At 32.9% G+C, this 12,315-nt stretch overlaps 1 protein-coding gene across 1 annotated transcript in view; it reads right to left on the reverse strand.

Moving 5' to 3' along the window:
• Nucleotides 1-12,315, reverse strand: part of CSMD3 (CUB and Sushi multiple domains 3) — a 552,597-nt gene that overhangs the window by 176,041 nt on the left and 364,241 nt on the right. Inside the window, 4 exon segments of the mRNA XM_030444571.1 lie at nt 3,577-3,779; nt 4,598-4,724; nt 8,256-8,447; nt 10,855-11,011. Of these exon segments, the coding sequence (XP_030300431.1) occupies nt 3,577-3,779; nt 4,598-4,724; nt 8,256-8,447; nt 10,855-11,011 (679 nt within the window).

Below are 12,315 nucleotides of genomic sequence, written 5' to 3' on the forward strand. Positions count from 1 at the left end.
ACATCTGTCACATTTTAGCTATGTTTTTCTATCAATTTATCGCATTTTTGGTGTGTTCTTTTTTCTTTTACATGTATATGTAGAGTTTTTAAAATATTCTGCTTTAATGCACATCTTCTTGTACTTTGTTTCTCAGGTTCTGTGGGCCCTTTTTTCTATTGTGTTCCTTCAGTGTCATCTCAAAGACCATTGAAGAAACTCTGTTTTGAAGAAATTTTAGAGTTTATATGAAGAGATTCTGCAGTCATGGTTTGCACATAACCAACAAGAAAATCATATACTACACAACAAAGACGATACTAGACCAAATTTTTGCTCTAGTGATGAAAAGTCAAGTCACGAGCAGTGAAATTTATTTTCTTACATTAGATGTATAAAATGGGATGAACTTTCAGTAGTCCCAGATTCTTGATGGTGGGGCTAAGTACAAAAACATGAGCCGTCTGAGCTCCTAAATCCATCACTTTCTCTTCTACCTCTCAGAGCAATTCACATTGCTACTAAGAAAACTTATCCTCGTCAACAGGTACCCAGGACTTGGGACTTTTAACTTGATAGGTATAGAGTAGAAGAATGAGATGTACTTTTGAAATCTTTTCCTAGTTGCTTAATATGTGTAGTAGATAGATAAGCACACCTTGAGGCACTATCCCTTGGGTTGGGCTGATAAAGAAAGCTACATCTGGATAGACCCATTTCGAGTAGGTAAGATGATAAGGATAAGACAAAGGATGGACTGAGCATGCATAAAGACTGAGTTCAATTAGCAGATACAGTGATAATGACTATGGAAAGTTCTTTACCATGAGGGTGGTGGAAAAATGGAATAAGGAAGGTAGTTAAGGCCTCATTCTGAGGCATTCAACATGGGGTTCGTGAGACTGAGCAACCTGATCTACTTCAGGGTGTCCTTGCTTACTGCAGGGGGCTTGGACTAGGTGACTGTTAGAGGTCCCTTCCAACCCAAGTTGTTCTACAATTCTATAATTTTTGGGAAAGATGTGACCATGTAAAACATTTCTTTGTTTTGTTTCATGAATATGTACTAATTTAGGAAATTAGTACTAATTACAGAATCCCCAGTGCAACTCCAGTGCTGTAATAAGGAATACTGACTTAACAGTGCCAAAGTGTTGCTGAGGTGAATCTCTTTGGTTCACAACCATAAAGAAATCTTCAGTACTCCTCAGAAGTTCAGCCTCATTTCTTCCACATTAATTAATTAGGGAGATTACAAATGTTAAAATAATGAAAATAGTTCTACTATTTCAAGTAACTATATGTATGTATTTATCTTCCTTAGAAAAGGAAAGTAAACCTAAAGAAACAAATAAAACAAATTAATTGAGGCAATGGGCAAGAAAATCTCCTCTTGATTCTCTTCTTGTTCCTATCCCCTATATTTTACAAAAATATTAACAACTTCTGTGCCTTGTAAAGGGTTATATTTGGCAGTCGCATACAGGGACAATTCCAACACTACCAGTTGTAATACATAATAATAGTTAAATTACTATTCTCTTCCTACTGTTTATATAACATTACAGCTTCCCTAGGCTTTCCCTCCCTCTCTGCCTTTCATCTGGTGAAAGATGCTAACTCACCTGTACTTTCTGTTAAAAGTTACAAATTAGTTTTCTGTAGATACTGGATGACTTGTAAAGAATTCAAACTCAAATTATACTACATTGTCAATGGTGAAGATTTTCACTCTAAATAAATGAGAGATGAAGAATTATGTATGCACAGTTGATAAAACAAGAACAAAACCTTTCAGGGATTAAAGTAAGGCATGGTTAATCCACTTTTTAGAAAAAGATTTTTAGTTTAAAGATTAAGAAAGTATTCAAGTTCTTAAAAAAGTTTAAACATAAAATACCTGTTGTCATTGAATAACATTCCTCTTGAGGTAAAAGGGCAAATAATCCAGTTAAATACTCATACCCAATTTCATGAAATGGCAAGAGGAAAGTAAAAGCAGATACCTCCCCTGTGTGAGCTTTCTGTTTGTTAATTACACTGTAGCTTAAGTATCCAGACACCATCTGTTTCACTCAGACAGCATTATTTACTCGAAGGAAGTAATTGAACAACTGAAAAAAACTTAAAGAGTTCTTTTTTCCCCTATTATATTTCTTTCCTGATTAGTAAAATAGGAAGTCCATGCAGCAACAGCACAATTCATATTGTTTAGTTACTTACACATTATTTTTCAAATATCAGTATTACTTAAAATATTACTAGTAAAAAAAAAAAAAATTATCTGCAGTGCTATATAACCCAAACAATGCAGCAACAAGTGTTTGAGGGTCACTGGGACTTTGTGAACCTGGACTGAAGTGTAAGAGAAATGCTGAGGCAGTAACACTTCATGGATACTTTAAACCATTATCATTAGATCTCAATAGACTGCAAGGGCATGGAGAATTAAATGAAATCCCTCTCCTTTCTGATGACACACTAAAAACTCTTCAGACTTTAGTCCCATGTCCCGTCCACTTTTCCTTGCAACTGCATTCTTAGTCCACATCAATCTCTTTTTCCTTAATAAGTTCTCCCCATTACCAACCAATTACCTTTCATGAAGCACTATGCGTGAGGCTGTAATACACATATGTGAGACTTTCCCAAACAGGCTCTGAAAGAATGTAAGGTGGTAAACCAGCAAAAATACCTTGCAGCCAAGGAATTAAAAACCCTACTCATGGCTCCAAAAACCAGCAGATGGGACAGAGGCACTCTTTCACTACAAAGTAAATATCTTTAACTTTGTCCTCTCATTTATATACTACGTTCTTCCTTCAGGATACTGTGTACTCACATATATATTTGTCATACACAGAGAAAAAATGAGGGTAGAGGAAAACGGGCTAAAACAACTACCAAGCATAGGAAGCAGAATTAGGTAATAAGTCTCTCAGGGGGTGCCAACCCATGTTAGAAACATTGTTATTAGAAAAGATCTTGCTAATCTTGAGAAAAATATATATAAATTTCACTGACCAGGGGAAAAAAGTGAAAATGGACCATACTCAAAGATTTCTTCTGTTTCAGCACTAAAAATGTCTAAAAGGATTTAATAACACTTAAATAACTGCTTAGATTTGTCACCATGCAGCTTGTAATAGGATGAAATTGTGGTAGAAGGCAAAAGGGAGAAGGACACTGCTGTTCTTCCCACAGTGCCATTTCCCACTTCATCCTATGCAAGAGCAGCAGGAATGAAAACTGCACAGATGGCTCTGAAAGCAAAAACTCTTATCGATTAGAAGAGGATGGAGCCTTTGATGTGCTTACATCACCTCCTCTGTGAAAACCACTAGTCATGATTACGAACATTCTGGCACTGCCCCAGCTGTCCTTGAAAAATGAAGACAAACTAGAAAAGGACACAATTTTTATTTTTTTTTTTTTTTCAGATAAAAATATAGATTTACAGCAAATCTGTATGTCTGGGCCCATTCTTTCCCTAACAAGGTCAGAAATGTTGCCACTGATTTCAGTTATTCCCAGCACTAAAATTATCTGTGAGTGAGCTACTTCATTTAAAAAAAAAAATTAAAGTCATAAACTTACTTGAAAACTGAATGGCGAATCCGGATTTGCTGATGTAAAAATCTGTGTCAAACTGGATAGTTACTATGTTGAGTGTACTGTGAATGCCTTCAGGAACTAAGGATCCACTGACTTCTTTAAGTAACATCTCATTCTCAGGTGGACCATCCCAAACTCGTAGAATGTCATGGGATGCTTCAGTATCAAAAGCAAGAAACTGGAGGCTGAAAGAATACGATTGTTTTATTGTCAGCTTTCATATTACTCAACAACCTATATTTAGCAACAAAACTGCACCGAAAGAGCAATAAACTTTGATTTCCAAGGGTGATTTTCCATAATGCTTTTCACTTTACTTTTGGATGCGCAGAAAATAAAAGAAAAAAACTAACAATATTTGAATTCTTCTATCATGAAATAATGTATTACTCTAGCCATTTGAATTATCTATACATATCCACACAATCTTTTCAGAAAATAATTTTTTTTTTTTTTTTTTTTTTTACTGAAGACAGTATGAAGGATCACATTCTCATCAGAAAAAAATAAACAGAACGGTAAATGTATGCAATAGGAGTTACAGTTGAATAGATGTCTAACTACAGAAAGTACTGAAATGCAGGGTTTTAAAAAAATTTGGACTTTTCCACTGGACAGTTCTGTTGATGCCATCAGTTTTACATACTCAATCTTACAACTTTGGCATTGAAATAGCATTCCTATTAGGTATTTTAAAATCAGATTTCTAGCTAACAGTTCTAATTCTTATGTATGCTTGCATATTTACATATATTAATGGCTTAAAATCTGTAAGTGCATCACAACACTATAATTTTGAAAATTGAACTTCATCAGACAATGTTTATTTAAAAATAGACAGTTTTAACATAAAACCTTCATATTCAAACATAAAATGCCAAAAGTATGGATCACAAGATCTTAAATTAAAAATTCTAAATCCCTTTTGTCTTCATAGTACAGGTAAGATTTGTTTACTGTACAGTGGAAAAGATGTTATAATTGTAAGATTTGTTTTCAGTACCTGACAATATTTCCTGGGTCTACTTCAATCACCCACATACAACGCAGGTTGTTGTCATAAGGAAAAGGATAGCCAGGAGATAAGATTCTTCCTGATGATTCTCCTTTAAAACGGCCTCCACATTCAGCTAATAAAAAACATTAAGTAATGTGTTATTTTTAATTCATTATAGATGGTCTTCCAGCTAATCAGCTGAGCAATCAATTTATAAATCTACTCCCTTGATGAATAAGTAACACAAATAAACTGACTGAACGTCCGAAAACTGTAAGACAACATATAAGGACTTGAAGCGTCATAGAAAAGAAACCTGTAAATGTGGTTTTGTCTGAGTATTTCTGTATTTTCCTTTGGCATCTATGTTTTTCTAGTAATATTAGATACAATATGATAATTAGAAAATGCACCATTATATAACGAAAGGAACGTGGATTCTTACCTAAAGAAAAAAAAAACAAAAACAGAAACAAAACAAGAACATCATACTAACCTAAGGGAGCAGAACTGCATTAACAATATTAAGTTAGTAAGTACAGAATAATATTTATTTTCTTAAAAGCAGGTAAAATACTGAACAAAAACTAACTAGTCAGAGAGAAAATCAGCCTCTCAGCCCAGGGGAAAAAAAAAAAAAAAAAAAAAAGAAAGAGTTAAAGAGTTGTAAGACTTCTTACTAAAAATTGCCTTCACAGTGAAGCTATAGTATTTCTTAGAGGAAAACAGATGGTAAGTAGCTCCCTTTTAGATGGTCTCATCCAGTTATTAAGCAAAACTGAGTATGTAGTAACCTTAATACCTAACCTTTGAAAAAACATGAGTTTTTCAGAGTAGATCCCTGAGATCCTACCACATTCCTATTTTGCTTTCCTTCCTTTTAAAGTCCCTTTAATGCTTTGTCACTTGTGAAGTGCAAAGCCAAAAAAAAATGCCTTGACTAGATCTCTTTGAATACTTAAAATGCAAGGGTTTTTTTATATAAGATTACCTAAAATACTTAGATGAGAGATTTATTACTTTATTATCTGTGAATTCTATGATAAAATATAATAGAAATGTTACTCTTGATACATTTTCTGAAATAATAAAGACAATTTTCTAAGACAGGTTGTCTTTCATATCTTTATAAGGACTTTCCCAATCTGTTAATTCCTATATACTCTTTAAATAAAACAAAAACTAATTACTCAACTCAGAGGATAAAATAGTCTATTATTGTTCTGTTACAATAAGGATACTAAGAGAGAACCCTATAAAGACGTTCCAGCTCCCCGGTGTTGCTGGTCGCTGAATCAGTTGTGCAAATGGTGACTTCTCAGAAAGTAGCATCCTCTCAGGTTGCAGCCATGAGCAACAAAGCAAAACCTTTTTTAACCTCTTTTTATCATACAATTCCATATAACTTACTGTGAAGACAATCCTAACTGAGTCCTAATTTTGCCTCCAAGTGTCAAATCTAAGCATTCTTACAACAATGTCAAGTTAAAGGAAATATATATTATTATATATTATACTACATTGCTTCCTGCAAATTCCATGGGTAGTATTTCATTGTGACATTTAGTATAGGTTTAAGATTTATGATTACTGTAACTGCTTAAAAACAATGTAACTAGTTTCCTGCCAGTGTCACATTCTTCCATAAAATTACAGTAAAACAACAACAGTAGCATTTTAAAGCCAATTTCTAATAGCAGCAGTAAATTAAACAGTCTGTTGATTAATGTTGCTCATAGACATACAGGGAATAAATTTATTTGTTCATTCCAACCCAAAATATTTCATGCAAAGTATCAATGTTTTCATGGATTCTAGAGATTTGCCTAAGCAGTCTGTGAACCCTCAAAGATCTTGTGGTGGGATGAAATCAAGTTCTTCCACAGAAGAACCAGAGTGACAGTTAACTCACTCAGGAACAAGTGCTGTGGAAACAAAGGGCATCTGTGTTGCAAGAACTTTTTTTTTTTCCTATTTTCTTTCATAGCAAAGAAACTGTTTCAACGTGATTCCAACCAAGTAAATGTTAAAAGGATTCCTATAAACCAAAAAAGTTAGAAGAGTTCTAATACTGATTCATCTTCATCTCCTGAAATTTAATCCATTACTAAACTTTAAAATCTCCAAAACTGTTTTGATCGCAGATCAGTAAGAGATGTGACTAAGGCTTTTGTTTGGACAAATTAAAGGTCTCAGGCCCGTACAAAAACCACTGTGGTGCAATGCTTCTTCTTAATGATCTTGTGCATTTCTTACCTGCCCTCCTTCCCAGTTCTGTTCTAGCCAATTTCCTCATGTTCATCATTACTGAGATATCATTAGTCTTAAACTATGCAATTTTCAGCTCAAGAAGAGATCAACTGATACCTAAAGCATTTTATAGGATTCATACTCTACCCCTTAAGAGTACTTTAAAGCATCTGCAGTGATTCTTAATTAACATGAAAAAAAACAGAAGGTAAGTGCAATTCAAGATCATTATTTACAATTAGTAGTAAAAACTTTTTAAATTTCTTAAACCTATATAAAGAATAATGCACTTGTTTTAATTAAAACTCCTTTTAAATCTATGTAGCCAAACCTATGCAATCTTTAGGCTGGGATGGATACTATTTCATATACAGACAGCTTTACAGATGTTTAACTCTTTTCTAGATGCAAATAGAATGTTTTACTACTTGGAAATGGAGAAATACCTAACTGATAGAAACAATATCAATAAAAATGTTATCTAAGGTTGTTTCAATGACAACATCTGTGTACTCTTGTTTTCTTAATGAAGAGCAATTTAAAATTCTGTTACTGATACACATTCTAAATGGTTTTACCTATACAGAGCATTTTGGAATAAGTATTATGTGAGAGAGCCATTCAGGTTTTGTTTGTTGCACATTTTTCCTAAATGGGCTTTATGTCTTGATAAAGGTACACCAAAGTACATTGTTATCTGAAAAAATTAAATCTAGGTACAAAGTACATTTCAACCCTTGTTTCCTCTACTCAGTCAATTCCATTTTACCTTTACTAAGAATAAAAAGGAAGAAAATTACTAAAATACTTGTCTTTTTGCTCTCCTGTGGAAGACATTGAGCCTGTAGGTAATTTCAAAACTTACAAAGTTATTGTAGTATCATAGTAAAGTGTATAATATGTTATTCATCACACATAACAAGTGACAAAAATAAAATATTATCTACATCTGTTCTTACAAGTTTTTGCTTTTTTAAAATTGTTTATATGTAAATATATCAAAAGTTGTCTAGCCTAATGATATTTAGACACAAAAACCCCAACCTTGTTTTATAACCTCTCATAAAACATACATGGTCCTGACTCCGATTTAACTGCCTTTTTATGTTGATTAACTGTTGACTAAAGCTGGATTTTCACATATTATGAACTTGAGTATGCATTTCCAGTTCAATAATATCTTTTTTATACCTAAAAAAAAGGCAACGTGACTTTCATACTCTTTGATAACACTTATGTAGAGATCTGTAAAAGTATATGTAAATCTGTATACATACAGATCAGATTGCACACTGATCTAACGAGCAAATAAAGTTACATAGATCTAACAAGAAAAAAAATCTTACGTTTTTTTCTCTCTTATTTTCAGATAATAATTTAAGTAAATAGTAATGATTTTTGAAAAGTCTAATACCTATACATGATGGCAGAGGGTAATCCCATGCCCTTCTTTCCCCAGTCATACACTTGAGAAGGCTACTTCCGTGGAGTGTGTAACCTGGATTGCATCCATAAATTATAGTACTTCCAGCAAAATGGCCCTGGTCACTGATTTTATATCCAAACTGTGGCACACCAGGGTCCTCACAATGTGAAAGCTCAAAACCTGTGGTAGGAATAAAACATTGTCATTACAAAATCAGACCCATAAATACATTAATGAAAGTAAATTGTTTTCTGTTTTCCAATGTCAATCAAACATTTTCATACTTCATATTAACAACATATTTAATTTTTCTTCTCTTTTTTTAAAATAGTCTAGGTAGGAAAAAACTCTATACCCTCTACTTAGAACAGGAAAACCAAACTGGGTCATTACATCACTTTCCAGTTAAAGACTGAGAAGGAAATTCATTACTACTATCAGTTATAAGATTGATTATAAAATGGCAGGTAAAGTGACTGTCCATTTACTTTGATGACAGTCTACTTTGTGACTAGACATTTTAAGGCTCATAAACAAAACTATACAGCAGATTTGTTTTTGTTACACCAATAGCACCAATGGCACCGAAGAAATACTGTTCATCAATCCCTACTACCCTAATCCTCCTTTCATTACTTCGTAAATTTAAAAACTACATGCAGGAATCAATAATAATGATGATATAGACAATTCAAGCTAAACAAATTTCATATTTTTGAGAGTTAAGACATGGAGCAGGAAGAAAACAAATTCAGTATATAGTAATAGGGAAGAATATTTACGTTTAGGGAAAAGGTAAACTGCAATTTGAGAAAGATTTTTCAGTTCCAAATAAGGTTTTTCATTATTAAATGAGAATCAGCTTAAAAATTCACTTTGTTAAACCAAATGTATTTTATCAATATCATACAGGTCAAACTGTAGGTAAAAAAGGTATTCTGTGTTATATTGATATTCCAATATCAATATTGGTGACAACGGAGCAAACGAAGGAGTTTTCATGTTCATATTTTTTCAGTCAAGTCATTTACACAGTATTTGTCCATCTGGTTAACAGTTGGTAGCCTTTCACAATATCTGCTCAGGTACTGAATCAATATTATTGATTAGTTGAAAAAATGTTCAATATTTATTTGATAGACAAAATGCTTCAGGTTGGATACCGCTTTTTGCTCACACAAGTAAAAAAAAAATTAGGTCAAGTGGTGTATCTTCCCAATTGTTCCTTCAGCACATTTCATGTCTCACTGAAAATGGCTCACCCCCTGAAGAACCTCCACAACAACTGAGCTGAATTTTTCTCATTCTTACCTAAGCTATTGCTATTGTTTCCCAGCATAGACTGCACTGCAGAGGCTATAGAAGAGGCTAACGTGAATCCCATAAAAGAAGCTAAGGCTTAGCTGGGACAGATGACCCCAATTGATTGAAGAAGTATTCCATGCTATACAATGTCAAGTTGAGCAATAAAACTTGGAGACAGTCTTTTAAAGGGGCTCTTACCCAGAGACTGCCTAGGCAGTGCTCAGCTTTGTAGAAGGTGGTAACTGATTGCCTTTGCATCACTTGGTTTTCCTATCCTCTTTCCACCCTATCTTGACTAGTCTGACCTATGAGTTTTTCTACTTCTGCTTCAGTTCTACAAATAACTAGAAAAGTTTCAACACTGTTCAGATGTTTAATTAGCCACTAGCCAGAAGAGCTACTATTCTGGCTAGCAAAGTGTATTCTATGAAAATGCTTGTCTCAAAAGCCAGGAAATGTTTATGATAAGGTTTAAGTGCTGGGCTTCAACATACTCATATAAGAAAAATTAAATAACTTGACAGTTACGTGATAACACAGTACTGAAGGGCCTATCTTTAATCACAGATTACAGTCCTATGCTATCCTAGGCTATTATGTAGTTTAATTATGCAACATTCACCTGAAAAATAATTATAAATTCTCATAGTCTCTTGAAATATTTTCCTTCCATTTTGCTAAACTTGCATTATTTTTATTAAAATTAGTTTAAAAAACATGACGGAAGAGTCTTTGAAAAATAAGAAATTTTTTTCAGCAGGTGAAAAAAATTATTTAAGCACAGGAATGCTTAAAAAGGAGCTGGCAGCTGCACAGCAGAATTTCTAAAAATTACTGTTCTGCTTGTTAATAATTCAGTTTATACAGTAAAGTAGCAATGATGAAAAAATTATACACTAAAGAAGTCATATACACTTTGTGTCAACAGACGTTTAAAAATCACATCTATTTTCAGAAGCAGCCAATTGATTAAATAGATGAAAATTACCTTATTTTTCCTTATCCTTTCCTAGACTAAAAAAAACCTTCAAAATAACCCTCAAGAAAAAGAACAGAGGTTTAAGTATTGAATTATGCAAAGTACTGTCAAAGCAAGGTTTCCTTACACTACATGTTTTGGGTTTTTTAAGGTAGAACTATGAAACGAATTATTTTGATAAGTGATGAGTGATTTGCTGTTGATTTATCTTTGTCATTTGACTGTATTTTCATCTTACGAGCAAAGAACTTCCACTCCTTTAAAAAACATAAATCTATTGGTACTGTTTTTTCAAATACTTACTGGTATACACAAGCTGAAATCCTTCATCAGTGCCCTCCGTATCTGAGTTAAATTCCAACCACAAATGATTTGAAGTACTACTTAGTGTCAGGCCTCTTAATGACGCTCCAGTGTACGCACCCAGCAGGTGAGCAGTATTGTCTTTGCCATCATAGATCTGTAAAACAAATGCAAATTTTACAGATATGGAGAAAACAAATTAGATATTTGATTTAAAAAAATAATTCTGTGCATGTCCACTAAGAGGCACGACAGCTCTGCTAAGGGAGATTTATTGCCAGTCAACCCAAAGCACTATTTAAATATGATGTATGCCTCTTTTGCAATAAGTTGACTGAACTGTGGTGTCTGCCTTGTCACTAAGGTGGCATATTAGAAAAGTTTACACACTCCCAACCTTAGCTTGTTAAATCAACTTCTGATTATTTTTTTTTCTACTGGAAGAGAGGTTCAAATATAACTATAAAGTGAAAGGAGACTACAAAATAAAAGAAATTAGTCAACTGCTTCTGTAAGTTGAAAGAGTAATGTAATCTATATGGAAATTGGAAAACAGCACTTTTTTATTTATTTTTCTTCAAGAGCTGTTCTTTTCCATATTTTAAGCAGCAACTTCTGTCACACTATTAAATACAGAAAAAAAAAACCAACAAACCTCCTAATAAATCTCAGCAAATCTCCTTACAAGCTTGGTTGCTTTAGAATATCAGTTTTCTGTATAAATATAATTCCTAAAAATAGTTAAAGTATGTAATTTAATGATAATTGTTAACCCAACAATTGTCTTGTAGGATTTATTTAGAGTCTTCTATAATAAATACAATTTTGATAATTGGATTTTAAGAAAAGTTGCACTTGCAAAACAGTAAATTGACCTCTAAATAGTCTTCCAATTGCAACATAGAGAAATTATAAAAGGTCAGTAAAGAAAAATAGGGAACTGACTCCAGTTGTAAGATCTAATTGTATTAATTTGAAATGTAATTAAAGACACAAGGAAATCAAAACAAATATACCAGCAATAGTATTAAGGCAGCAAAATTATTCTGAAATATTATGATGCCTGTTCCCCATCTGTGAGAATGAGTTATACACATAAATCCTATTTTGCAGAAATCCTAACATCCCTAGTGATAATAAAGGCTTCACACTTAATGACACGTTGAAATAAAACAAATGAGCCATTTTTAGGCATCTCTAATGACTAAATAATTTTACAACAGTTTAAGAAGTCTAGTGGAATGAATTGGCATCATTCCTTGTTTTTTACTGAAACAAGCAAATAAATTCCAAGCAAAGCTCACATTTAAATGTCAATTTCCTTCAACGTAGTAAAATTAAGAATTTATAGAAAAAAAAACAAACCAAGATGCCATTAATGCTTAATAACTAAAAAGTAATTTTAAAATATATGCAATAGTATTAAAATAGATTTATTAATTTTATTTAAAATTTCTTTAA

Source organism: Calypte anna, chromosome 2 (assembly GCF_003957555.1).
Source record: "Calypte anna isolate BGI_N300 chromosome 2, bCalAnn1_v1.p, whole genome shotgun sequence".
NCBI lineage: Eukaryota > Metazoa > Chordata > Aves > Apodiformes > Trochilidae > Calypte > Calypte anna.